General features: G+C 37.7%; 2 protein-coding genes across 4 annotated transcripts; one reads left to right on the forward strand and one right to left on the reverse strand.

Moving 5' to 3' along the window:
- On the forward strand, positions 1–26211 carry LOC106180680 (serologically defined colon cancer antigen 8 homolog). Of its 2 annotated transcripts, none has more exons than XM_087005924.1 (17): positions 1–199; positions 690–1041; positions 1253–1394; positions 1643–1774; positions 2091–2213; positions 7362–7433; positions 7844–7908; positions 8268–8462; positions 9146–9284; positions 9563–9715; positions 10188–10322; positions 10648–10764; positions 10990–11118; positions 11316–11448; positions 14026–14143; positions 14523–14697; positions 24517–26211. In XM_087005924.1, exons 1-17 carry the CDS (start codon positions 136–138, stop codon positions 24715–24717), a joined length of 2445 nt encoding a protein of 814 aa, XP_086862050.1. In that variant the 5' UTR covers positions 1–135; the 3' UTR covers positions 24718–26211. The 2 variants fall into 2 exon arrangements, with proteins under 2 accessions (XP_086862050.1, XP_086862051.1); XM_087005925.1 differs by having other exon boundaries at positions 1256–1394.
- LOC106180682 (uncharacterized) lies at positions 13943–23805 on the reverse strand. Of its 2 annotated transcripts, none has more exons than XM_013564740.2 (5): positions 23715–23805; positions 21530–22732; positions 21088–21184; positions 20773–20928; positions 13943–16049 (listed from the first exon to the last, which is right to left on the reverse strand). In XM_013564740.2, exons 2-5 carry the CDS (start codon positions 22716–22718, stop codon positions 15371–15373), a joined length of 2121 nt encoding a protein of 706 aa, XP_013420194.2. In that variant the 5' UTR covers positions 22719–22732; positions 23715–23805; the 3' UTR covers positions 13943–15370. The 2 variants fall into 2 exon arrangements, with proteins under 2 accessions (XP_013420194.2, XP_013420195.2); XM_013564741.2 differs by lacking the exon at positions 23715–23805 and adding an exon at positions 23268–23687.
- Positions 26212–27838: the final 1627 nt, after the last annotated feature.

Below are 27838 nucleotides of genomic sequence, written 5' to 3' on the forward strand. Positions count from 1 at the left end.
GTGAAAATGAAAATAATGTAAACTTCCGGAGTGCAAGATTTGAAATGGATGAATGAGATGTCTCGATATATCTGTGATTTAAACTGTGGTACACGTGAGCTGGCACCTTAATCAGGGAAGTATGATATAAGTAAAATGCAGGCGTTTGAAGATGTTGATTTTGATGAGTCCTTTGGAGAATATCAGCATTCGTTGAAAGGTACGCATACACCAAACAAAACGCTTTCACTATCGATTCAACTTAAACTTCTACTATTTACTAGTGCACTTTACTAAGCCTCTTCCAGTACTGATATACAATTAATTATAAACCCAAATTATAGGTTACAATAAAAAAGCATACCAACAAGAAAGAAGCTTGATGATCCGACCATGTTTGGTCGATGAATATCAGATATGCTTAATTAACTCTAGTACGTGTAATATGAAAAACAGTGCAGAATGGTGATGTTTTGTCAATCAGATTTATTGAAACTCATTTCATCCTTGCAACATGCCATCAACTAATATGCAGGCTTGACAATCTGAGGAACTTTGCCCTGGAGGGCATTAACACCCCGTAATACTGAATTTAACAGGTCCATCTTCTAAATATTGAAAGATGAAGATGTACAAGCAACTTTGAAAGTTTCATTACCATAAAGAATCATTAAAAGATTTCAATATTTTATTCAATTTATCATTCATAGAAAGAATCCATGTAAGCATGGAAGAGGTTAGACAGGCGTTAGAAAGCCCTGCCCCACCCAGCTCCAGGTCTGCGTCTCCGTCTTCTCCAAGAATGAGGTCATCTCCTCGCCACTCAGCCAAGAAAAAAACTGGCCTGGATCCAAGGACAAGGTCTTCCAGCAGTAGAGGCCCTAGAGGGCACGCCAGCCAGGAATCACATGAATATCCCCAGCGTCGACCTGGCAGTAGAAACAGCAGTGAAAATGCAGAAAGAATCACAGGAAGACATTATCATCAGCAGCAGCCCCGCCATCGGCCACGTCAGGGAGGTCATCAGCTCAAGGGGAGGAAGCCAACATCAGGATCTTCACGGTAATAACTGTACCAAAGATGAGTGAGGATGGCTGTTTTGATAATCTGTAGAGTTTTTTTACCAAAACTAGAGATCTGACAAATACAGATATTTTTATTCACTCTTATATGGTTTGCTCATTATAACTTTTATAATTCACTCCACTCCACATTGATAACATTTATAGAAATTTTAGAAAATTATTATAAATCACATTTTCATGTCATTTAGCAGGATTTCTGGTCCCAAGCAGCCATTCAATGACCTGAGTTATAAAGCTGCAGTGGACAGGCTTAGAGACATGCTGCAGCAGTATGATTCCACTCACAGCCCTCTCACACGACCAAAAACTGTTCACTTTGAGCCCAGTCAGGTGAGTAGATACACCCTGAGTTTCAGTGTCTTTTTGAGAACTTACCTTTGTAACCAATACCCTTGATGCTGTTTCCAAACTCTTTGAATTCCATTTTTTTTAAACTTACTTTTAGAGGTCTGTGTTTATTTTGAACTTAATTTTATCTGTGTTATTATAAATCTTTTAACTTTTAATTTTAATTACAACTTCAACCTTTTGGTTGCAATAATTTTGAATTAACTTTTTATTATTATTAAAATTTACAGATTTCACACCAGTTCATTCCTAGTCCAGTGTACAAAAAGTCAGATCTGCCAAGAGTGGAGGAAGTGGTACCAATAGTCCAACACCAGTCTAATTATATCAAACAACTGGAAGCTGAAAGTCAATTTTGTAAAGTATGTTTTTTCTGGATTTGCTTGTAATTTAGAGTAAAAAATGAGTGAAGAGGAGATATGAGAATGGGTTTGCTAACCTGAAAATGTTGCTGCTGTTTTGGTTGAATTTAAGAATCTATATACATTGCGGCAGTTGAGAAATTTCTGATTGTGATCTTGGTATTTCATGAATTGAAAGTGCCTGGAGAGAAGAAACAAATGTGGCCAAAAAGTTAATTTTGTTGATAATATAATTACTTGGATACATAACTTTGTTGAAATTTTTGCAACAAAACATATTTTTCAGTCATAAGATTAATGACATGTTGTTTTACAGGGTGAAATAACTGCACTGAAAAAGCGTGTCGCAGAGGTGGTGGAGGAAAATAAGATGCTACAGGAGGAGCTGAAGTCTGTCATGTCCCAGAACATCCTAGCAGACAGTGACCAGGAGATTAAGGTAGAAAACGTAAAAACTGCTCACTCCAGGGGTGGATTCAGAGATATTTTCTGACAGTCTTCCAAATTATCTTTGTTGATCCATCCTTCATTTTTCTGTCTTCTGACAGAAATAAGTAGATGTCAGTCAATGTAAAACTTGAAAAATTCTGACCGTCTTCTGGAAGACCCAGAAGATGACCACGATCTGCCCCTACACTCCTTATAAGTAACATCATCCGTGTCACCTCAGAAAATATGTCTCCAGTAAGATGTATATTGTCACAACTAATCTGTGATATCTGGTTTTATTTTTTTTTTAACAGATATTTTATACAAAAAAAGAAAAATGCAATTCAGAGTTAATTTATTCAGTATTTAAGGTCTCCTCCCCAGTGGTGCATCACAATAAAATTATTTTAGTTATGAGGCAAGAGGAAAATAATAAATGCATTTTGTATTTAATAACAATGATAAATACAAAGTTTATGTGTATATTAAATGATCAAACAAATTATCTCTTGCATGTGCTATTATCATACATCATTAGGTAATTAGGTTTCCCTATACCATTTAACAAATCAGATATACGAGCAAAAATGTTCAGTAGCTTGGTAGTTGGATCATAGATGAAAATTATCAAACACAAGCTGAGAAATGTTACATATTATTAGCTTATGGCCAACCTGGACGTAGGCCTGCATCACACTCACGTGATTAGATGTTGATTTCAACATCAACATTGATATCAACATCTACTCATGTCAACATCAACATTCATATCACTGATGTGGTTTTCTCTGTATTACAGCAAAGTTGCTAAGATGACTGGAAAATAGAAAAAACTGTTATCTTTTTGATTAATTGATATTTTTAGGGCCTAATAACAAGTGCAGTCATTTTATGTCTACATTATATGTTACAGTCTTCTTATCTATTGGGCAGGGAATTTTTTAAGTATCAGTTCTTATACTTGAAAGCATGACAAAAATGAAGGTACATAATAGAAAGAAAAGAAGCCCATTCCAGTCATTAACAGGACTTGCTGGAATTTCACAAGTTTTCTTCAGTTTCAAAGTCAGCTCCTGATTTTGTTTCTTTAATGTTTCACATTGTTGGGCAAGCTCTTGCACCTCTTTTATCTGGTGTGTATATCCCTCGTTCAGATCCAGGAGCCTGCACGACGTGTGCTCTTCTCTCCCCGTGCAAAGGATGCAGAGACATATACCATGATTGAAGCAAAAATAGACAACATTTTCTCGTGGATGAAAGGAGCATTTTGTACCTTGAGGCTGGATATCTTTGGTCTTGTGAGGTACTTTCACATTTAACTTTCTATGTGCTTGCAGATGTAAGGAGCAGAGGAATTTAACAGGTTTACATGTGATGCAGTAACTAGTAGCTGTCACCACTGTTTCATCAGAATCCCAGCAAAAATCACACCTTTGTTCGCTTTTGTTCATTTCTTTCACATAGTCTTGGATTTTAGGTGCTACAAAATACCTAGGGAAAGCATCTACCCCTTGCCTTGGCAAAGTGGTCTTCTTTCTGCATAATGGGCAGGAAAAACTTTGACCAAATGCCGCCCTTCTCACATGATCCTTCAAACATTTCTTACAAAATGGATGCAGACAGGGCAGTCCTATGGGTTCTGTAAATGCTTCTAAGCATATTGAACATGTCAGTAGATCTAGATCTATGTCACCAGAGGTCTGCTCCTTGGGTCTTGCTCCTTTGCTGTGTGCCATCAGTCCTGAAAAAAATGTGTTCTCTTTCACCATTAAGCAGGTCAGTTGATTGGATGGTAATTGGAAGAATTACTTGGCCCAGAACCCATCATTTATTTATTTATTTATTTATTTATTTATTTATTTATTTATATGTCTGTCAGTTGTTTTTTACAAGCAAGTCTAGTGAGTCAAGCAAGGTGAAGAAGTTAAGCTTTTGCAGTGCACCCCACCCCCACATCATTTCCCAATATCATGTATCCACCAGGTAGACATGATACTGGAGGAAGTGAAGAATGAAACCTTTCACCAAATGAGAAAACTCATCTTATATTTACCTACTGCTGCTAACTATCATTATATCTACATTTATCCTGACAGTGCTTCAAAGATTTAATTTTCAAACCATTCTATACTACCTACACAAACAAAGATCTATTTTACTTGAAAGTGTACTCTCCACATGACAATTTGACTGTTTGTTTTTGATATTTTCTGCAGTATAACATGTGATCATTGTCATGCTGTACCTACCTGGATGTGGTCTAACATGGATCAGCAGCAGCCACATTCAAGACCCACTCAAACCTTATTAAAGTTTGAGTTTTCAAATAAAACAAACAGCCAGTAACTTACTTTCGGTTTAACAGTCAGGTTAAATTTTCACTCTGAAATATAGTTGGTAAACAGTCTGGTATGTGAATGTCAACTTATCAGTGATAAAACGGATATTTAGTATGCCTCAATATATATCAGTCTGATAAGACTACAACATATTGCATATCATGATAAGACTTCAGCATGTTATAGGTAATTTATGGTATATTCAGGGCTATTATATAGGGCAGTCATCCTTTTTGTTCCCCGGGGTTCAGCAGTCATCGCCTGGGAACTAGCAATCAACCCTTGGGGTTTAGGAATCATCCCCTGGGGCTCAGTAACCATCCCCTGGGTTCAGAAATAATCGCCTAGGGTTCAGGAATCATCCCCTTGGGCTCAGGAATCATCCCCTGGGGCTCAGCAGTCATTTGATAAGGCCCAGCAATCATGCAAGCATCAAATGTAATTTTTGTGGTCATAAAATTATGTATCTGATTGAGTAATTACCATATTTTCTTCTGCAAAGGATATGATCATATGCTGGTTCAAGTTCTTTATATAGGCTTTTTTATTTATGCAAATTATTGAAATATAGACGCTATTTGTTGAAATTAGATTTAACAGTGCATTGCCTTTATATCCTGGTCTGAAATTACAGAGAACTGAATTTGCTGTAAGATATTTTCCATTAAAATATCATTACTTTTCACAAAGTTATTTTTTATGATCATAATATTTTATTAACATAAACAACAATGATTACTACACTTAGCCAGAGGATAATGATTTTGTGGCTACTAAGTATAATTATTTATTTATTTGTGACAGCAATCAACACATACCAGAGGGCAGCACTCGCAGTTTATTAACATTGTTTATAAAAATGATCTCAGTACAGCTTGATCTACGTGAGTTGATTGTAAAGTGGTTGTATTATCCAAAACGTTCTTAGTAGTTACACCCATATTAGGATGTCAGATAGATCTATTGCTTCTTTGTATGAATGGCTGCAGAATGGCAAAATTGCAGAATAATGTTTTTAAAATGCTCCCAGGTAAAAGCTAGCAATTCAGTAAAATTGTGTAATTAGAATGCTGTCTTCTATGAAACAGTTTGTTTCAGGTGAAAGGTCACATATATATTGCACACTGAAAAGTAAAAACAATTAATAATAAGTTTTTATCACCAAAGCATGATACATATCATAACACAGGTGAGAACTAGAGCAAAGCACATTCCTGCCAGGTTGTCAATGTCTTCCCTGTCCTCAACTTTGTCATACTGTCCAGGTATGCTGAAACAAGTGGACCAAATGTCCCCCCTCTTGGCAAACTGCTCCTGCATGCTGTCTATGACATTCTGAGCGGTCTCCAGTTCTATTTCTTTCACTGTGAGTGCCCGTTTGAAGTCTGTCAGTATGCAGCTCTGATGGTATCCATCGTCCGAGATACACTGCATGCACACGCAGCATTTATGGCGACTGCAATAGGCAACCACATGGTTTTGACGGTGGTCTTCACATGCGATGTAAAATGCATCAGCGTCAAGATTCTCCTCGTCACTGGAAATGTCAATTTCGTTAGTTATTACGTTATCTGCCCATTGTTGTTGTTGTTGTTGTTCTTGAATTATTTGCTGTAAAGGTTGTTGTTGGTGATGGCGGCCATGTTGTCTATATCTTTTGTAAGGCCCAGTGACCATATCCCCAGTGACAGATGCTTGAGTTGTGTATAAACTCATAGCTATCCTATGCAGCATCAGTTAAACCTTGTTTATTAATAACTAGTTGCTTAAGAACTTGATATATTTACCTGAGCTATTTACTTTGAAAAATTCTACTTATGATGGATTATGAGGTTTGATATATTTCTGTTCATTTAAATGTTCCAGAGTCAGTGTACCTTTACAGTAACATTGACGTGCATGCTATCGATTCTTTTACTCCTGACCATCTTTGATACTTTTCATAACTGTTTTTGTCCTATCTTTTGATGCACTTCCAAGATTTTTCTTGATTAGTAATCATCATTTTATACATGGTTTAATAAACAAAGTGTACATAAGTCTCATAGTCTCCAGGATTCCTTAAATTTTCTAGATTATCCTAATTCTCAACAGTTATTTATCCAGAATAGGTGTTAAATAGTCCATGTCCAGAATTGAAAGGTTCCAGCAATCCCTGTGATACACTGCCTTGTCCTAGAACTATCAGAATAAAGTCCTTAAATTCATTCTGTATTTTAACTGTGATAGATAGTAGTATTTGTAGGTAGCCACCACAACTGAAGCAGCTGTTCAAATGCAGCATTGGCACTGTATGTGCTGCAGATGTAGCTGTATTATGCTGATGAATACTTTATACTGTATAGGGGCTGGTTCATATTATTTCAACTTGCTCATTATAGCCAGCGTAATGTTAATTTATACAAGTGACAGGTGGATTTTAGTGTATGAGTACCAATAAAAAATATATGTAAAGTGTAATTTTAGGTTGCATTTATTATTGCCTATATGCTGTGTTAGTTTTGTTTGTTTGTTTGTCTGTTTGAAATATTTTTTAAGGTAGCGTGTCAATTTATTTTTTAATTTATTTTATTTTATTATTTTTTTAAAATAATCATTACCTATTTGTTATTAATCTATGTTAGTTTGTTTTTATATATATCTATTTACTATAAGTGTATGGAGATTCCATCCTATATTTATATCAGTTAAAGGCTTCACTCCAGATTTCTTATGTGCGAGAACCATGGAACAATAGGGACAGTAATGGAGACCAGGATATTCATACTGATGGGAAATCTGTCATTATGCTCAAGATGTCATGATTTATACTTATTTAGGGAAGCAGGAGCAGACAAGACGATGAAGACAGAATGTCACGGCTGGATTACAAGAGATGGAAAAAAGAACTGGTAAGCAACTGGTGTGTGTGTGTGTGCGTGCACAGCCTGGACATTTTTTAGTGTCTGACTGAATATTGACTCCAGTCAGAATATATTGTAATTATTATACCATATTTCCTGTATTGTGACAGAGATTATACTGGTAGGAAAGGTTACCTAAGGGTGATATGTACACATTATTTTGTAAATTGCCAATAAGGAAATGACAGGCTTTGGTATAACATAAGGTTTATGTGTTGTTGGAATTGTGGAACAGATGTAAGTTTTGCAATAATGACTGTCACAATTATTTTATATTGATAGTGTGCAATTATCTGCAATTACTTGCAACATTTTAACTATAATTAATAAGCTAGAAGAAAAGGATGTTTAAACAAGGCAATTCATGTAAATGATTTTAAAAAATACTTGTCTTTCAGGAACGAATAAGTGACCTCCATTCTGCCAAAAGTAGGCGTCTGGAAGCCCAGCTAGCAAATGCTAGGTAAGCTGTCATGTTCTTGTCTGGAGTACATGTAAAGTACCTATCAGTAAAGTATCAGGGTATTATGCATCAAATTTTTTTTTTTTTTTTTTTGTGAATGAAAATAAGAATGACTGCCTAATGCAAAATGTGCTTAATACAAATACAGTACCCTTTATTTTATATGTATTGTCTCACATAATTTAAAGTCAGAAAAGATGAGAAAAGCAACAAGAAAGGGAAATGTTGCTGTAGTACTTATGCAACTGTTGCTACAAGCCTACTGGTATTTTGTCGGTAAGGGTTTGCATAATGCTGTTTATCGTCATATTTTGTTTGCATGATGTAGTTTATCAGCATATTTTGTATTTAACTTCCAGAGAAGAAGCAGAGCAGAACGAGAAGGTGGTGGAGGAGCTTCAGGGAAAACTAAGATTACTAGAATCCCTCAACAAGTTGGGAAGGGCTGACACAGAACAGGAACCAGGGTTGTGCATCCAGTGTGCCCAAAATGAGGCTATGGTGTCTTCTGTGATTGGAGGAAGGAATACTCAAGTGATCGAAAACCTTACAAAGTAAATGCCTTTCAAAGAACTGTGCTTCGCTCTTGGAAAAACTGAATCTAAGCAGTAAAATTTTTGGATTTTGTCCAAAAAGATGCCCGCAAATCTTGCTTAAAAAGGATGCCAGCCATGTGGTTTTTTGTTTGTTCCTTTGTTTTTTTTTTTCAACAAACTAGATATTTTCTTTTTTAGTTTATTTCAGCTATTTGCACTAGTGAATGTAAACATTGGATGCCTCAACATGTTAACACAGTGACATTTTATACCTGAAGTAATCTTATTTTGATTACGTTTTTTTCTTTTCTTTGTTACACTGTAGTAACAGCTCACCTTTCATGTTCACCGCCAATCAGGTTCCACACTGTATGACCACAGATAAAGTATTCTATATGTGGTTCAAGCTCACTGTGTCATGTAAGGTCTCATCACTTGGTGAGGTAGTGTGGACGAGTTGTGGACGTGTATTTTGCTACTAGGCAGCACACAGACGATTTATGCTTTCAAAAAATAGATCTTTGTGATGCATTAGTCAATCATCTTTCATAAGGTGTGTGTAAGAGTTATCTTTCAGCATTTCTCAGCTTTGAACCCTAATAAGCCTTACCATCTGGTTGTCATCATCTAGATTGATTCACCCCTTCATGGAGATATGTTTTAGGACAAAATGTTTAAATTGGCTTCTGGATTTTCTCCAGAGAAAGAGATGGGTTAATAGAGACAGTCGCTAGTTTCAAGTCAAAACTGGAGGATCAGAAGCAGCGGGAAGAGGAGGCATATGCTCAGTTGAAGAAGAGTGCAGAGTTGGTTGAACAGGCTCAGTTTGATAAAATGCAGGTAAATTGAATGGAATTGCCATAGTGTGTGTATGTGTTTTAAGTGGAGTCAATGAAATACCACCTTTTTTTTTTGGTTGACACTCATACTTGCGAATGACATTTTTGTATACTGTCAGGTCATTTTGATGTTGAACTTTCATGTAATTTTGAAAATTTTTATTTAATAACCTGTGCACCCAAAGAGCACTTCATATAATGTTGTCCATTTGCACCGATTTTCACTGAACCGAATGGGTGATATTACAACAGTGAAACTACTAAATAAATCCTCCACAGGCAATCACCCAGCGTGAACAACTAGCAGACAAGCTGCACAAGTTTGAGAGGAGGACGGAGGACCTCGTTCACAGCCACCAGAAGAATGTAGATGCCGAGAGAGAGCTGGCAAGAAAAGAAAGCAAGAAAGAGATAGAGGAGCTCAACTTGAGGGTGTGCTATAGGCTTTGATATTTTCTCTTTAGTTAAGCATACATAGGCCTCTATTCAGGGTGAGGGTTCAGTAGGCCAGGGGATGGGGGAGGGGGGGAAAGAACCACACTTTTGGGTGGAGAAGGCCCACCCTGAATCTGAATTTGATCTCTTTTCCAGACCTTTTATCAAGTTTGGTCAACCAAGGGGGTAAAAAGGTTCAATTTAGGGAAAAAATCCCATCTTGAAAATGCTGGCTACAGCCTGATATTTGCATACGTAATTGTTAATTCTCCATGCAGCTCATGCTTCCGTGTATGTGAATATTGCAGATTAGTTCATTATAAAGGTATCGCACTTTGGTACACTGAATGTTTCAGATTTTATTAACAAAATTTGAATGCCTATTAAATGTTTATTATTGACAGAAAAAATAATTTCTAATGTAATAAGATGCTATGATATATATAAGTTGACATTTGTTTTGCTGCAGCTGAAGGAGCTGACTGATCTCCATGGTACAGTTCAACACCAGTTAGACCGTGTGACGCGGGAGAAGGTGACCATGCAAGCTGAGTTAGAGAGAACAAGGACACAAGTGACGGAATTTGACACTGACTATACAAAGGTACTGTGTGTATGTATGTGTGTGTGTGTTAGAATATATTTGTGAATTATCAAGTATCTTTGTATTCTCATGATACCGTAGTAGAAAAATGGATCATTTTTCACTTATGTATGATAAAAAGTCGATTTTTTTTTTTTTTTTTTTTTTTTTTTTTTTTTTGACAACAAAGTGATTTCTTTACCAAACAGAAAAGGTGATTTCTATTAATGGCTATGAAACCTTACTAAGATTAATGAAGATAAACCAGTATTTATGCACTAGGTTAGTTATTTTTGTCAGACATTTGTGAGTGTGCATGTTTCAGTCTGTTTTGTCTCATTCCCAGGCTACAGAGGAACTGAAGTCTCAGCTGGCCCAGGCCAATATAGAGAGGAACGCTGCCGTGAAGGAAATGAACAGGATACGCACTGAAGTTGACAAGACAAACAGAGACAATGAAATGGTGGGCCTCTCTCTCTCTCTCTCTCTGTCTGTCTCTCTCTCTCTCTCTCTCTCGCACACACATACACACACACATACCAGATTCACATATCAGTATGCCTTAAATCTAAGAAGCACATATGTACATGTGTTTATGATTTATACCTTATAACCACTCACGCACATGCACACATCTGTGGCATTTAATACCTTCTGAAACATGTTTCAAATGGTATTTATTTTGTAGGAAAAGTCGAGATTGAAGGAAAACCTGGAGGATGTCAGGAGGCGGCTGATGCAGGCAGAAAGAGAATTAATGAATGCTAAGGAAGAGTGCATCACACTGGCCACAGACATGCAGGCCATAGAAAAAGATGTAAGGGAAGCAGGGCATTGTTCAGCAATCTACAGCTACTCATCTCATATTTTGTTGGTGGTTTCATTTAATGAATGAATAGATTTTTTAATGGAATAAGCCGAAAAATATTTCTGCATGGAAACTCCTCCATTTATGTTCTCAAAGTTAAGAAAAAAAACTTTTAAGCAGCTTCTAATAGCTCTCTCTTTATTCAGGCTCAGCTGTGTAAGATGGCCAAAGAGAGCATGGAGAAAGGCAGGAGAGAGGAGCTACATACAGTCACTAAGAGAGCACAGCAGAGGGAGGTGGAGCTGAACTCACTGATTGAGGAAATAGAGGCTAGGCATGGTAGAGACACACTTTTTTTTAACCAGACTGAATAATTATAATATCAATTATTACCAAAGATGCCTTGTCAAAGATTGGTTACAGTTTCAAATTACTGTTTTTCTTTTTTATCAAGAGCTTGTAAAATATGTGGGTATTACCTCCAATATTTCTGTGACTGTCAGTCACCATCATCAGGGAGTAAATGACTAGGGTCATTTCACCTGGAATGAAAATCCAGGTCAATTGCCCCTAATCACTGGCCTTGTGTTGTAACTGTTACTTGCTCCCCCCGGGGCTCCTCTGCATCCCTCTGGAGCACCGTGAGGTAGATAGCTGGTAAATCATACCCCCCCTGTCTGTTCAGGTCTGGTTGTTTGGTCCTGATGTGTACAGCTTCTGCTATTTTTCTTTGGAATGTCCAGTTTTCCCTGTCTATCACTTTCAGGCTGTCAAAGTCTATGTGGTGACCTGGATGTTTGCAGGTATGTTCTCCAAGGGCTGATTTCCAGTTGTTTTTGGCCACTGAGTCTTTGTGTTCTTTCATTCTTGTGGCTAATGGTCTTCCTGTCTCGCCAATGTATTCTCCTTGGCAGGTTCCACATTTGACTGAATATATCACACCACATTGCTCTCCTTGGGTTAGAGGATCCTTGGGCTTCACTAGTGCTTGTCTCAGCGTCCAACCTGGCTTATGGTGGAGTTTGATGTTATATTTTTTATAAACCCGGCTTAGTTTTTCTGACAGACCTTGGCAGTATGGTAACACTATACTCTGCTTTGCACCCTCAATGAGGCCCATTGCATCCTTTTCTTTGTCATGTCTGTTCTTGCCTCTTTTTTCCCCTTGTTTTAGTGCCCATTTTGGATATCCACATGCTAACAGGTCTTTTTCAATCTTCTTCCTTTCTGTTTGTTTGTCTTCTGTATCGGATATCACGGTCTCACATCGGTGGAAAAGTGAAGCTGGTACACTAAGTTTTTGCGAGGTTGGATGATGAGACGACCACTGTAAGTAGTGATCTGTGTTCGTGGCTTTCCTGTATACTGTGGTTTTAATCCGTTCTTTGTCTTTGGTCATCTTTACATCTAGCATTGGCAGAGAACCTTCTACATTTTCTTCTTCTATTGTGAAGTGTATGCTTTGGTGTTGTGCATTAATGTGTTCAAACAGTGCCTGCACATGCGTCTTCTTGGATACGACTCCTGTGTCATCAACATATCTTCCCCAGAACTTAGGTGGGTTGGGTGTTGTTTGGAGTGCTTTCATTTCAAATTCTTCCATGAAGATATTAGCTATGACTGGTGACAGGGGGGAACCCATTGCTGCTCCATAGGTCTGTTGGTAAAATTTTCCTTTGTACTGAAAGTAGGTGGTGTCCAAGGTCATAGCTAGTAGTTCGCCCATGTCTTCAGGTGTTAATGCTGTTCTACTTGCCCAGGTGGTGTCTTTTTGGCATCTGTTCACACACATTCCTACTACTTCATCACACGGGACGCTGGTGAACAAGGCGGAAACGTCAAAAGATACAAGTGTGTCATCCTTTTCAAGTGTTATACCTTTCAGCAGCTTAACGAGGTGTTGTGAGTTCTGTATATGGTATTTTGTTTTTCCGACAAGAGGCTTCAATAATTTTGCTAGGTGTTTTGCTAATTCATATGTAATAGAGTTTATCCCGGATACTATTGGTCTGACAGGATTGTCCTTTTTGTGTATTTTTGGAGTGGCGTAGAACCGGGGGGTCACTTCTGCTGTAGGGTATATCTTCTGGTATGTGGCATCATCAATCCTATTCTCTTTTCTGATGTTCTTCAACTTGTTGATAAGTCTTGTTTTCAGCTTCTGTGTTGGGTCTTTTGCTAATTGTTTGTATGTTGTTTCGTCCTTCAACAGGTTGTTGCATTTTTCTTCATATTCATTCCTATCCATAGTAACCACTGCTTTCCCTTTATCTGCTGGTATTATAATGATGTCCTTATTATTCTTGAGGGACTTTATGGCGTTTCTTTCCCCTTTGGTCAAATTTGGTTTGGGTGGGTTACTGGATCTCAACGTTCCTACTACTTCATGTCTCAATTTAGCTGCTTGTTCTATATTCAATTTTTGACATGCCACTTCAGTCTGTATGATGACATCTCTCACAGGTAATTTGCTTGGTGCTATAGCATAATTGAGCAAGTAACAGTTACAACACAAGGCCAGTGATTAGGGGCAATTGACCTGGATTTTCATTCCAGGTGAAATGACCCTAGTCATTTACTCCCTGATGATGGTGACTGACAGTCACAGAAATATTGGAGGTAATACCCACATATTTTACAAGCTCTTGATAAAAAAGAAAAACAGTAATTTGAATTTATACATACAGAGCTAATGAAACTGTTCCCCTGGTTACAGTTTGTTCTTAAATTAAATGTAATAAATGAAATAAATAGCATAAAGTGAGAAAAGGGGGATAATTTACCATTTCTGCATATCTTGCTGGTAAATGAAACTTAACCAAGAAGTAAGACATACGATTTATAGATAATTTATTAAAGCACCTGTATTTGCTTTCACAAAACCTCTATCCATTCTCTGTTTTCTATTTCACCTAGCTCTGACCAATGCTGAGACAGAAGACATGCTGCAACAGCAGAACGGTTTGATTGGCAAACTCAGGGAGGAATGCCGTACATTGGCCTCCCAACTGGAACAGACTGCACAGAAATACAGGTATTTTTTTTTTCTCCTCATTGAGTAACATGATTGCTATGTCTGTCTGCAAGCTGGTCTGTCTCTCCCTGTGCTTGCTTAAACTGTCCCGTTTGAAGCATTTTGTTACTTTTGCTTTTGCAGTTTTGCATATATCATGCTGTCTTGGGAGTTTAAATAGACATCTGATGAAATATGTCAAAAATTTGCAAAAAAATTTTTGCATGCATTTTCAGACTGAATGTAGTAGAGTTAGGATAAATATCCAACAAGAAAAACATATTTTCTGTATACTCCTAATTCCTTGAAATCAATAATGAACACAATCATTTAATATGACAAATTTTAATATTTTACTTAAAATTACTATAAAATAAAATATATAAAATTCTGTGTTTAGAGGTGAAGTGAGGCAGGTTAAAAACCTGAATGAAGAGCTATCCGTAAGATTAGAGAAAACCCTGAACAGATTGAAAGAGATGGAGGCACAGCACGTGCAGCATGGCCAAATGCATGACAAAATGCGACAACGGCTTGCACAGATGGACGAACACGCCCAGTATCAGGGACAGCAGGTAAAACTGATATCTGGATTTTTTTTTTTCTGTGATTTTTTTTCCACCCTATACACAATTCAGTCAGATACTTCTGTTTTTTTTTTTTTTTGTTTTGTTTTTGTTTTTTTACTTCCAAATTTCAGAGACTCTAGCTATAACAAAATAATTAACATTACAAAAAAGGAAAGTAATTAACGAAGTGGCACTAGGGTGAATTAAAATTTTTCTTTGTTTTGGCACAATCTAATTGCTTCTCACCAACAGCAGGCAGGAAATTAAACAAAACTGTAATTGCTGTGATATCTGATATGGAGGTAATATAAATCAGACCAAGATATTTACAAAGGTTGTATTATGCTAGAATGTTTATGTGTTCAAATAATTTTAAAGAGCGTAGCAATCTTGAATAATAAACTTTTTTGTTTCTGTCTTATTCATTTAATACCAGTCAAATCTGGTCTATGCATCTATCAAATTTTACTTTGAAAGCTGATTCTATATGATGTGGTATGCCGATGGTGAAGTCTTTCTCACCAAATTAATTATGTAAAAATATTGCATTCAAAAATAATATTTCACTGACATCACAAATGCCATTTCAGATTAATAACAAACAAGTAATCCCCCCCCCTCCCCTGATTATAATCATTTCTACTTGTCCACAAAGAGTGATATTTCAATAAAACTGCCATTATGTTTCTTCTTCCTCTTCTACACTGTCTTCATCTTCATCCCCCTGTGGAATGTTAATCACCTTTACTCCATGGTTGGTACTGTACACCCCACCATACGATATCACAATGTTTTCCTCGCGGGTCACACACACTCCTCGCGGGGACTCCATAACGGCCAGGACTTGCACAAACTGTCCCGTTTTAGTGAAGAGCTTGACCTTGTTGTTTCCGGTGTCACTTACTATCACCATGTCTCTGTACATACACACCCCTCCAGGTCTATAAAGCTCACTGTCTGGCTTTGTACTCTGATTGGTCAGAAGACTCCCCTCACCCTCTGCTGAGCTGCCATTGCTGCTGGAATTCGAGTCAAGTTTTCTCTGGCTGTTTAGAATGTTTCCAAAAGGCTTGCCAATCTTTCCCAGGAAGTCCCCACTAAAAGTGAACATCTTGACGCAGTTATTTAAACTGTCTGAAATGTACAGCGCCTCCTTGTCTGTCGATAGATACAATGGCATATCAAACTGGGCGTCGCCATTACCGTAAGAGCCAAAGGTGCGTACCAGGTTACCATATTTGTCAAAGAAAAACAGACAGTTCTTGTCCAGGTCAGAGACTATGATTTGTTGGTGCTTGGTTACTGCCAAACCAGATGGGGATACTAGTCTGGCTTTCTGGTCAAGAACCACAGTTTTCCTGGAAAATAACAATAATACAAGTTTTAAATATATTATCACTTAAGTCTGCTGCAAATGATGCCAAAATCTTAGGTCAGTTTTTAAATGTTTTAAACAGCATTTGTGCAAAAAGCACTATGAGATATCGGAGAAACAATTTTCCTGAAAAATAATTATAATACTTGTTTTGAATATATTAATGCTAATGCCAGTTCAAATGATGCCACAATCTTAAGTCTATTCATTTCAAATGTTTGAATGTTGATAACAGCACTTGTACAACAATCAATATGAGACAATGAGATATTTTATGAATATTTTTCATACACAAATCATTTAAATACAAAGATAACTAGAGGATCAGAGAGGCGATACCGCCTCCAGATATTGTACCACCAGCTGGAGTAAGCGCGATCGTATAGACCCCCCCCACACACAAAAAAGGGACACCAACACCAGTCTTGTGCTTGACAAGTTGTAAAAAATGCAATCAACAAGAATTCTCAAAATATGCAAAAAATATATATAACTAAAAATGGTACAATCAAAGTTCAGTTCATAGTAAGGTAGGTAAAAGATCAATTTCAAGGTCACAGTAAATTTCCAGTATATGACTTCCAATTCAAGTTCAATAGCAACTATGGACCTATCTCTGCCAGTTTTGGAGATAAAAGGGAACCAAAATTTGTAAACTTCAATTCATGATAAAAAGTAGTTCAAAGGTCAATTTCAAGGTCACACTTAGATTGCCAATATATGACTTCCTATTCAACTTCAATAGTAACCATGGACCTATCTATGCCAGTTTTGAAAATAAAAGCATTAAAAAGTTGCAAAGTTCAGTTTATGGTGTAAAGTAGGTCAAAGGTAAATTTCAAGGTCACATTTAGATTGCCAGTATATGACTTCCTATTCAAGTTCAATAGTAACTATGGACCTATCTCTGCTAGTATTGGAGATAAAAGGGAACAAAATTTGCCAAGTTCAGTTCATGGTTAAAAGTAGGTCAAAGGTCAATTTTAAGGTCACGGTAAATTACCCCGTATGACTTTCTATTCAAATTCAATAGTAACTATGGACCTATCTCTGCTAGTATTGGAGATAAAAGGGAACAAAATTTGCCAAGTTCAGTTCATGGTTAAAAGTAGGTCAAAGGTCAATTTTAAGGTCACGGTAAATTACCCCGTATGACTTTCTATTCAAATTCAATAGTTACTTTGGGCATATCTCTGCCAGTTTTGAAAATAAAAGCATTAAAAAGTTGCAAAGTTCAGTTTATGGTGTAAAGTAGGTCAAAGGTCAATTTCAAGGTCACATTTAGATTGCCAGTATATGACTTCCTATTCAAGTTCAATAGTAACTATGGACCTATCTCTGCCAGTTTTGGAGATAAAAGGGAAAGAAAATTTGCAAAGTTCAGTTTATGGTGAAAAGTAGGTCAAAGGTCAATTTCAAGGTCACATTTAGATTGCCAGTATATGACTTCCTATTCAAGTTCAATAGTAACTATGGACCTATCTCTGCTAGTATTGGAGATAAAAGGGAACAAAATTTGCCAAGTTCAGTTCATGGTTAAAAGTAGGTCAAAGGTCAATTTTAAGGTCACGGTAAATTACCCCGTATGACTTTCTATTCAAATTCAATAGTAACTTTGGGCATATCTCTGCCAGTTTTGAAAATAAAAGCATTAAAAAGTTGCAAAGTTCAGTTTATGGTGTAAAGTAGGTCAAAGGTCAATATCAAGGTCACATTTAGATTGCCAGAATATGACTTCCTTTTCAAGTTCAATAGTAACTATGGACCTATCTCTGCCAGTTTTGGAGATAAAAGGGAAAGAAAATTTGCAAAGTTCAGTTCATGGTGAAAAGTAGGTCAAAGGTCAATTTCAAGGTCACATTTAGATTGCCAGTATATGACTTCCTATTCAAGTTCAATAGTAACTATGGACCTATCTCTGCTAGTATCGGAGATAAAAGGGAACAAAATTTGCCAAGTTCAGTTCATGATTAAAAGTAGGTCAAAGGTCAATTTTAAGGTCACGGTAAATTACCCCCGTATGACTTTCTATTCTAATTCAATAGTAACTTTGGGCATATCTCTGCCAGTTTTGAAAATAAAAGCTTAAAAAGTTGCAAAGTTCAGTTTATGGTGTAAAGTAGGTCAAAGGTCAATTTCAAGGTCACATTTAGATTGCCAGTATATGACTTCCTATTCAAGTTCAATAGTAACTATGGACCTATCTCTGCCAGTTTTGGAGATAAAAGGGAACCAAAATTTGCAAAGTTCAGTTCATGAAGAAAAGTAGGTCAAAGGTCAATTTCAAGGTCACAGTAAGATTGCCAGTATATGACTTCCTATTCAACTTCAATAGTAACTATGGACCTATCTCTGCCAGTTTTGGAGATAAAAGGGAAACAAAATTTGCAAAGTTCAGTTCATAATGAAAAGTAGGTCAAAAGTCAATTTCGAGGTCACATTTAGATTGCCAGTATATGACTTCCTATTCAAGTTCAATAGTAACTATGGACCTATCTCTGCCAGTTTTGGAGATAAAAGGGAACCAAAATTTGCAAAGTTCAGTTCATGGTGAAAAGTAGGTCAAAGGTCAATTTCAAGGTCACATTTAGATTGCCAGTATATGACTTCCTATTCAAGTTTAATAGTAACTATGGACCTATGTCAGCCAGATTTGGAGACATAAGGGACTAAATGTTATAATTTTGGAGTTACAATAATGTGCCATAAATTTCGTACAGAAAAAAATTAATTAAAATAAAGAAAAGGTCATTTTGGTTGAAATTCTTGAAATGGGAGGTGCTCACAAGTTCCGGATGTTCAAATTTCATGAATTAATGTCATTTTTGACCAGAAGTTGTCTGCTTTGCCAAGCCTTAAGTTTTATTTTTCCAGAGTTCAAAATTTATTATCCATTACCGTACTGCACATTTTGCTTTCACCACCAATATGTACTTTTTGATACAGCGCAACTCGAAAACCGTATGGAATACAAAAAAATGGAGGCCACCTCCAGTGTTGGGCTTTACATGCTCTACAAAATGCAAAAAAGAATGGGTCTCTAGCATTAACGGTAACCGAATTAGAGACAGTTTTCAGTTTCAGTATCTTATGGCCGCTTCTCCCGTGAAAATGCACCGATTGACCCCAAATTCACGGAGATGAAAGATGACCCCAAGGGTAACACTTTCCAATAATATTATTGGTTCAGTCTGTGTGGTGTCTGAATAACAGCGCAAATAATTTTTTTTTCGTAAAAAATTGTTTTTTTGAAAATTTTGGCCTGTTTGACCTTGAAATAAAGGTCAAAGGTCAAATCCAAGGGCATATTTGAAATCTACACATATGACTTTTGGAAAGCCGTCTGTAGAAAAATTTCCCATAATTCCTTCTCTAGGGTAGATAATTAGCATTTAATTTTGCCATTTTTGGACAAGGGTGCATTGCAATGAGTGCCACACCTAGACCCCAATACCGACAAAGCCCAAATTTTAGGTGGAACGAGTTGAGATTATAGGTGACCTAAATCCAAGAGATGGGCATGGAGGCCCTTACTGTCTAGGAGGAGAAGCGGTAACGGTGAGATGGCGGCGGAGCCAGAGGAGCTGACGGAGCCGCAGGAGCCGGCGGAACATGCGGGTCGGGACTAAAACCATGTGTACCGCCAGCGCCTACGCTGGTGGTACAATGACTGCATTCAGTCCCTCAGTTGGCCCCCACCAGTATATTAAACCAGCTGAGCAGGGGGCAAATCCAGGATTAAAGTCATAATAACTCTTCGTTTTGGCCAAAAATTGGATTTTCCCGGAAAAAACGGCAATTTTCCCGTACTAACCAATGGTCAACGACCCCATTCCTGCATTCAAAGTTAATCCAGGGTTTTTTTCCTAAACGTACGGTTTTTTGTTAAAATCTCTTAAGAGATTTTAACTGACGGAGCACTCTCTGACATCGCATAGTCACTGTTGACCTACTTAAAACTGCGGGAAAAGCAGACAACAACAACACTATATAAGATTCATGAGATATATTCGTCTTTTTGTTAAAAATACATTAATATCCACAATGTGTGCCATTCTGGGCTTTTCATTATCCGACGCACTGTACAAAAACTCGCAACTTACGTCTGCGTCTGCATTAATGCGTTTGGCGCCATATGTTATTTTGGTCTCGAATGAACGCGAGAATCCGCGTGACACCATTACGTCATTAGCAACAAATGCCTTGATGTCCGGGAAGAAGGCATCGAAAGCCCTATTGACAAGCAAAGATTTTAGTTTTACTACAATAACGGCCGTTTTAGTGGTAAAGTACAATAGAATATATTTCCATGCGTTGTTTACAATGTATTTCATGCGGAATTTTGAATCTCAAAGGAAGAGTTATTATTGCTTTAATTGAAGGGGGGTCCAGTTTTTTTTTTAAAGAATGACAGGCTTTGGATGCAAAGCCAACCCTTGCCCCCTTGGTGTGGGGTTGGGTGTTTTGGAAGGCAAACGGTGTCATGGTACAGTTAAGGACTCGAAATTCAACTAGTCAAAATTCTAATATCAAAAGGGGAACATTTGTGTGATTTTTTTCCAGAACCTGAAGGGGGGGTACAGGAACGCCCTGATACCCCTCTAAATCCGCCACTGCTGAGTATGTGATGTGGCATAATGTACAGACTATACATACTTAGATGGGTTCACTGGGCAAGTTTTTAATGCCTGTATACAGTCTCTCACCTGACAATCCCCTGTGGAGTAAACACCTTGAGTTTGTGGTGTGTTTCAGTACCTGCCAGCACCCCCAGCCACGATTTCTTCTGTTCAGTTTCCAACAGGATCACAGCAAAACCTTCCACACCATCTAGCTTAACCCATGTTACACTGGTACACAGTCTGAAATAGAAACAATGTATCTATACAGCAAAACCTTCCACACCATCTACCTTAACCCAGAATGTAAATAGATCCTGCTCCCCCCATCCCTCTCTCTCTCTCTCTCTCTCTCTCTCTCATCAGTATTAGAGATACATGGTATTAATTTCTACAGCCCACCTTGGAGAAATCACACCACTGCTGGCACTGTTAACCATGTGACAGCTCTGCAAGTGTCTCCAGACTACAGTGGCTTTGCCCTTTGGGTCAAATATCACTGGAATTATTATGGAAAAAGAATTAAAACAAATCTATTCTTTGATAGTATGTCAGTGATGCAAGATAAATTTGCTTTCAATACATTATTTGCAATTCATACAAGAAGGATACAAGTTTTTATAATATATAATTATTGCAAACCAATTAAGTCAGTAACTTTTCATTTAGCTGTAATAATTTTAGTACAGAAATTTTATAAATATCCATAAGCTTGTTTTGCTGAAAAATACCCTCTAACAAAATATCAAACGGCATCAAAACTTAAAACTCATCTCTGGAGGAATTTATCTGAACGAAAAATACAACAAAAATAAAATTCAGTGACAGAAACCAATCTACCAACCAAGTTGCCTGTTTTCCACGTCTACAAAAGCCGTGAATCCATCTGGAGAAGTCTGCACATCAAATATAACAGTGGATCCCTTCCTGCCATAGCAGTCACCGTAGCTCACATTTCCATACACCACATCATCAGGTAGCCACATCGCACGCACACATTCGTAGGGGGCTTCCTCAGCAAGAGAGGCAGCATCCACAGCTGGGGGAGAATGGATGGAAGGGATCGCTGGAATTGTTCCATCACTGAGGTAAACTTGAAGACTCTTCTCCAAGGGGCAGAGAGTTATAACTGTCTCCTCCACACTGGTGGCCTTGGACAGAGACTGTTCAGCAAACTTGACCATGTGAGTCAGTTCATTGGCCGACTCCACCAGCTCCTCCCGGATACCTCTCTCCCTGTTGATGTTGGCCTTCGTTATCTCCATACACTGCTGCAACTTCACCATCTGCGCATTCAACTCTCGTAACTTTGCCGTGCTTGCGCTGACCTTTTCGTTCATACCTCCAAGTTTGCCCTTGCACCTCTCCAGCAGGGACTCCAAGCTGGTTTTCTTTTCGTCTATAAAAGCGCCAACAGAGATAAGGGTGCAAGTCTTGTGCTGTTTCATGGTGCATGCAACGCACACACAGCAATCGTGATCACGACAGTAGGTCGATACGTCAAATTGTGGATGACTGTCACACTTTGCCTGATCTCTTATCACCAGGTTGACTTTGTGGTTCCCAAACCCTGCTGTACTGGTATGCTCCTCTCTGCACTCAAGGCAAAATTTCTTACCGCAGTCAAAGCAGTGAACTGTTGCGTCTTTCACCTGACCTTCCAACATACAGATGTCGCACACTTCACGTGCTTGGTCCCCGTATGGTGGTGGAAGAGACGACTGGAAACCCTGTTGCTCTAGCACATCCAAGACTTTCCCAATGTAGATGTTGTTGGGCAGGTTTTGCAGGCCGTTGGCTGGTACAGAGACATCTAGCCTACACATTGGACAGGGAAACTTGGCATCAGAAACCAAAGAGTTGTGGGCCTCCGCATGCTTCTGTATACAAGCCAGGCAGAACGTGTGTGAGCAGGGGAGGAACTTGGGCTGGCGATCGGGATTAAATTCTTCAAAGCAGATCTGGCAGCTGCAGACATCGTCAACAGTGCCCTCTAAGTGAGCTGGCTTGAACATTGTTGTTGTTGTTGTCATAGTTTGTTGGTTACCTGAAAAGACAACAATAACAGTAGATTGTATGTGCTGGAAATGATTTGTGCTTTACATGTACCTGAACAATAACATATATATATATATATATGGTAATTCTCAAATGTCAATACATCCTATGAATTTTTAATAATAATCATACCCATGAAATGGGTATTCTGACAATCAGGGGTTGAAACAGAAATTCTGGGTCACTGGTCCTATGGGACTAGTGACTTTGCTGTGTTACTAGTCCCAGCTAATTTTTAGTGGTCCTCGTGTAGTGGTGTGCATTTCAACAATTACATTATTCAGTGACAAGTGACAATATTATGTTTCCCATAAATTTATATCTGGCATGGGAATGACATAAAGAATAATGTAATATATTTTTTGGTAAACCTTGATCTCAAACTACTCAAGTGGGTCCCTGTGACTGAGAAAACAAGACTGATAATTCAAAAGTTGTGTCTAAGAGCTGGCATTTGCTCAACACAATTTATAAAATTAATTCAATTGAACTTATGGTCGTAAATCCTCAATCATTTTGCTTACCTATGAATAAACATAAAGAAAATATATCTATCTCTCGACTCTGGCACCGATCCTCAAAGTGCGTGCCTGTCTATATCTTTTAGCATGTCGGCCATTTACAAAGAAGTACAACTCAGAGGAGGGGCAAAGACATCAATCACGTTGCGCGACCGATTAAAATGTAAATTGAGGCCATTCTATCCAGGTAGCACCGGTAACAAGTCTTATCTCCGCTCTCGCGGGCTTCTAAGTGCTTAGTGCGTTAGAGATGATAGGCCACGGGCTTTGACTGTTCAAAACGCAACGTTAGCCCACAAGAAAATGAAACAGAGCAAATTTAACCAAGGAGTTATAAGTCCTTGATTTAACAAACTCCCTTGATGAAACTAAACAGTTGACTTTCGAGCAGCGTCAGTCGGGCTAGGCGTAGCTCTCCTGGAGTAGGATATGTCACGTTAAAAGACGTACCTGAGCAATGTCATGGCATAGGCAGTAACTGCACTTCCTAGCAAGATAATAATGTGTCCCCTAGTGAGCAAATTACCAAGACAAGCTACACAATCTTTTAACGCGCTTTCAGCAACATCGGGTTATTTATTAACTTATTTATGAGCGGTTCTTGAACGGTAATTTATTTCACTGTTAGGTTGTTTATTCTTATTGGTTTATTATCTGCTATTCTATTTGCCAGTCGCCAATGCTAAAGCGACTTTTTTTCTCTTTCTTTTTCTCTGTTAAGACAGCCTGGAGGAGTCCATTTTACCGTCGTTCAACATTCCCCGTCATTTTTTTAGTGAAGTTACTTTTTCTTGTACAAAAAATTCTTGTACAAGAAATACTTAGAATGCTTTTTGTAAGCGTACGTGAACTTGACGGAGTGATCGGGCAAATGGTAACGAATTTTGTAAATACTTGGGGGAAATACGTTTACAGTTTCCTTTTTGGGACAAACTCTCATAGACCACATTCACATCCAAAGTTGAACGGCGTATTAACAGATCCACAGATCAAATATGATTGACCCACTTGAAAGCTTACCGCGTAATCCCTGTGGGGAGTCTATTTAGTTGTCTTTTGGGGATTATGCGGCAAGCTTTCAAGTTGGTCGAAACTGTTAGGCCTAGTCCGGGGATAAATTGACTTGTTCTGAATCCGACCATACACTCGCTTCCTAGAACTTCTTTCAGTGTTGGGCAGAATGTGAGGTGTTTTTTTTTTAATCTTATTTCACCAAACGGAAGCGTCCATTTTTTCATATTTATCTCTTCAGATACTGGACTTGCTGGCCAAGCAGAGCAGTCTGATGAGAGATCGCCAGCTGCTGGGTAAAGAGGTGGAGTTTCTCCGCGCTCAGGTGGCGCCACCTAACGAGTGCGACTTGGACAAACTGGTCACTTCGAGGCGGGGCATGGTGGATGATGTACTGGAGAGTACTCGGCGGGATGGCGACCAGGGGCAGAAAAAGCAGTAGAGACGGGGATAAAATATCATGGAAACCTGAATGGATGCGGGAATGAATGCATATTCATTCAATGAAAGATTCACTATCTATTGCTTAAATTTTGTTTAATTATTTTTACTTTTATGGCAAATGCTGCATCGCGGGCGAAAACATCCAAAATCTTTAACATTTCTGGCCTTTTACATCTTCATCTTACGTCTATTATGTGATTTTATTTATTTTTTATGTTTTTCAAGAAATACATATTGTTGTGAATTTTCTGTTTATTGCTGGTCAATTTTACACTTTTTACACAATTTTCGTTTCAATGCATGATATCTTTTCAAAAGATATAGGGGCCTATATTTATACAGCGAAAAACATATTCACGTATGTAACAATGAAACTGCGTCCATGTATCGTTAACAGTGTTTGATAGGGACAAACGTACTCTCTGCTGTGCTTATTTTGATATTAATTTTGATATTCTGTCATTGTCGGATTAGCTGGCGTAACGTCCTGTTTACTTACTTATTTTCTGCCTTATTACTATAATCATTTACCAGAGCGGACATCCTCATTATTTTCTCAGTAGAGAATTAGGTTTTATTCAAGCTTTTGTTGTCCTTTTTTGAAAATCTGTTATTATTTTCATGCCTGGAACTTCAATTGTCGGATTCCTGTTTACGCGTAACAAGGAGCGGTGTGCTGAGTACAGAAAAGAAAATGTTGATTTCCGGACCGATAAAACAATATCTTCACAAAAATAGATAAATAAATAGAATAAAAACGTGGCTTTGTCCACATATTTATTTGATAGGCTCAGATGGACGTATTTAAGTTCACTTAATAAAATGTCTTCTTATGCGTACTTAGGCTCAGGGACTGTCTTATGAAATGTTTTCATCACATTTATAATGATTTAAGATAAACGTTTTCAATATTAGATATAAACAGTGTGTACATTTGTTTGTTAACAAATTGCATATTTGTTTTTGAATAGGCTCTACAACAGCATGCAGCGATGTTTTATTTTCGTACCTTTCTCCGTTTAACTGATGTACCGTTCGGCTGTCCATGTGTACGCAGTGGTCATTTACCTAGCGCAAGTGTCTACGCTATTTCAAAAAAAAATGTAGGGACGGAGCAGATGTATTTATTTATGCAGTCAAAAATCTGACAATCAGGCGGCTACACGGGTTTTTATATGAAAGTTTTGTTCCCCCTCCAGATTATGAAGAAAAGCTTATCATTCTATTACATGTTCTAGCCCCACCTACATGTACACATATCCAAACCCACCCCAATCTGCCATTAACTATTGTTAGATTTATGGTAGAAGGAATGAACAATTACATTATTATAATATATTATTGTATATTTAAACACACACTTTATGTCACCAAGAGATTTTTATTTGAAAAATCGCTATATGGGTTTTGTGCTTTAACTGCAGGTGTTTACTTCCTTTTCTATCACATACACACACCACACAGTTTAATAAAAATTGTTCAGTATATTACAGATTCAGTGCGTTGTTATATACTGGGGATTGTGTGTAGTACATGTATGCAACAGGGAGTTGTTTAAACACGGGTAACATTACGTCAAATTTTCTCTAATTTTGTTTCGAAAAACCGATCTCGTGTATGTGTGATGGCTAAACTTCTGCTCTTTAAAGGTCTTGGACTTTAAAAAAGCTTTCTTTGCATCAAAATCGTTACATTTTTGTGCTAAGTTCCAGAATTTACCCACTAAGGATTGGGATTTATAAATAAACTACCCTCTAACAGGGCCGTGATTGTTTCACTAGATTTTCTAAGATTTTCCTCTTTCTGTTGCTCTGCACTTTTCTGAACTGAGAAATTATTAAAAAAAGAATGATGTCATCACGCAGCTGGGCTCTGGTAGAGGATAGGAATTTTACTTTAGATTCTTTTTCTTTTTTTCTGGAATTGGCTTTTGTATGAACTGTGAAAATGAATATACAAGGAGAGTTCGCTAAAATGGTTTACGAATTTTTTCTCTCTCGTGAGGATAGTCTGGTCCCATCCAAGTCTTATGATGGATACCAAAACATCCAAAAACTCCCTACAAACCCTTGCAAGTTCACTTTTTTCCGTCAAGAATTCTGAAATTCCGAAAATAAATAACAATATAGACAAATAAATCGACAGATGAAATTAGATATAAATATAACTGAAGAAAGTTCCAGCCTATGGCGAACACTGCAGTAAACGCCACGGAAATGGAGAAAGAAAAAAGGCAGTACTGTAGTACAGCAGTATATAACCGTGACCACACTTTCCCATCCTTCACATCAATGAGCTTTATTACAGCAAATAGCGACTAACAGCCCAGACTTGTAGGTTAACCAGCAGCCACATGCCCTCAATTAGTTTTTCTGTTGAACTTCTGGGCCACGGAAGAACGGATGGTGTGTGTGCTATCAAAGAGCCTGTCACCTCGAGTTTCCGTGTGAATAAATTCCGTCCTCTCTTTCTCGTAATGTTTTTTAGATATCATTAATATTACTTGAAATTAAAAGGTAGCGATTTTATTAAATTACAGTTATTAAACAAGCAAATAATTGTATCTTTATCCAAGAATTATTAACACCGCAAGTAAAACATGTTGGGAAAAAATGCTGTGAAATTCAGGACCAGTTTCAGTGGTTGACCTCGTAATTCAGAGTGTCAGCGAGCTGGGAAAAGCGCAGGGAAACAAGAGCACGGATCAGCGCACCACTATTATTAAGATCGCACCGCCTGGGCGACGATGCCAGCCTATAATGTTCAGGCATGGTGTCAAGTTGCTAGTGATCTCAGGTTGACACTGTGAGAAAGAAGAGAATTATGGCGAAGGCTACAAAAGATCACAAAAGAGATGAATGTTTAAGCTGGAGATAAGTTTTTTTCTGTATTTTTGTACGCACATCACGGCTTTACCAGTAACTTGTATAGAATGGAACAAAGAAGAGATTTACACTTTCCCTCTTGATTTGAAAACAAGCAAAAGAATAAATAAGAATTTAATATTTATAATGAATTTGTACCAAATATTTTTTCAAAACATAAAAAGGTAAAATATTAAAGATAAATATAAATTAATAAATATAAAAGTAAAGTTGAACTATAGATAGCGCAGCCTA

Source organism: Lingula anatina, chromosome 2, assembly GCF_051362555.1.
Source record: "Lingula anatina isolate TDL-2025a chromosome 2, LinAna3.0, whole genome shotgun sequence".
NCBI lineage: Eukaryota > Metazoa > Brachiopoda > Lingulata > Lingulida > Lingulidae > Lingula > Lingula anatina.

Coding starts and splice junctions, on each gene's coding strand:
- LOC106180682 (XM_013564740.2), bottom strand. CDS start 22,718: ATGACAACAACAACAACAATGTTCAAGCCAGCTCACTTAGAGGGCACT. Junction 21,185..21,529: donor CGTGGAAAACAGGCAACTTG/GTTGGTAGATTG, acceptor TAATAATTCCAG/TGATATTTGACCCAAAGGGC. Junction 20,929..21,087: donor AGTGGTGTGATTTCTCCAAG/GTGGGCTGTAGA, acceptor TTTCTATTTCAG/ACTGTGTACCAGTGTAACAT.
- LOC106180680 (XM_087005924.1), top strand. CDS start 136: ATGCAGGCGTTTGAAGATGTTGATTTTGATGAGTCCTTTGGAGAATAT. Junction 11,119..11,315: donor TGCAGGCCATAGAAAAAGAT/GTAAGGGAAGCA, acceptor CTCTTTATTCAG/GCTCAGCTGTGTAAGATGGC. Junction 11,449..14,025: donor GGAAATAGAGGCTAGGCATG/GTAGAGACACAC, acceptor TATTTCACCTAG/CTCTGACCAATGCTGAGACA.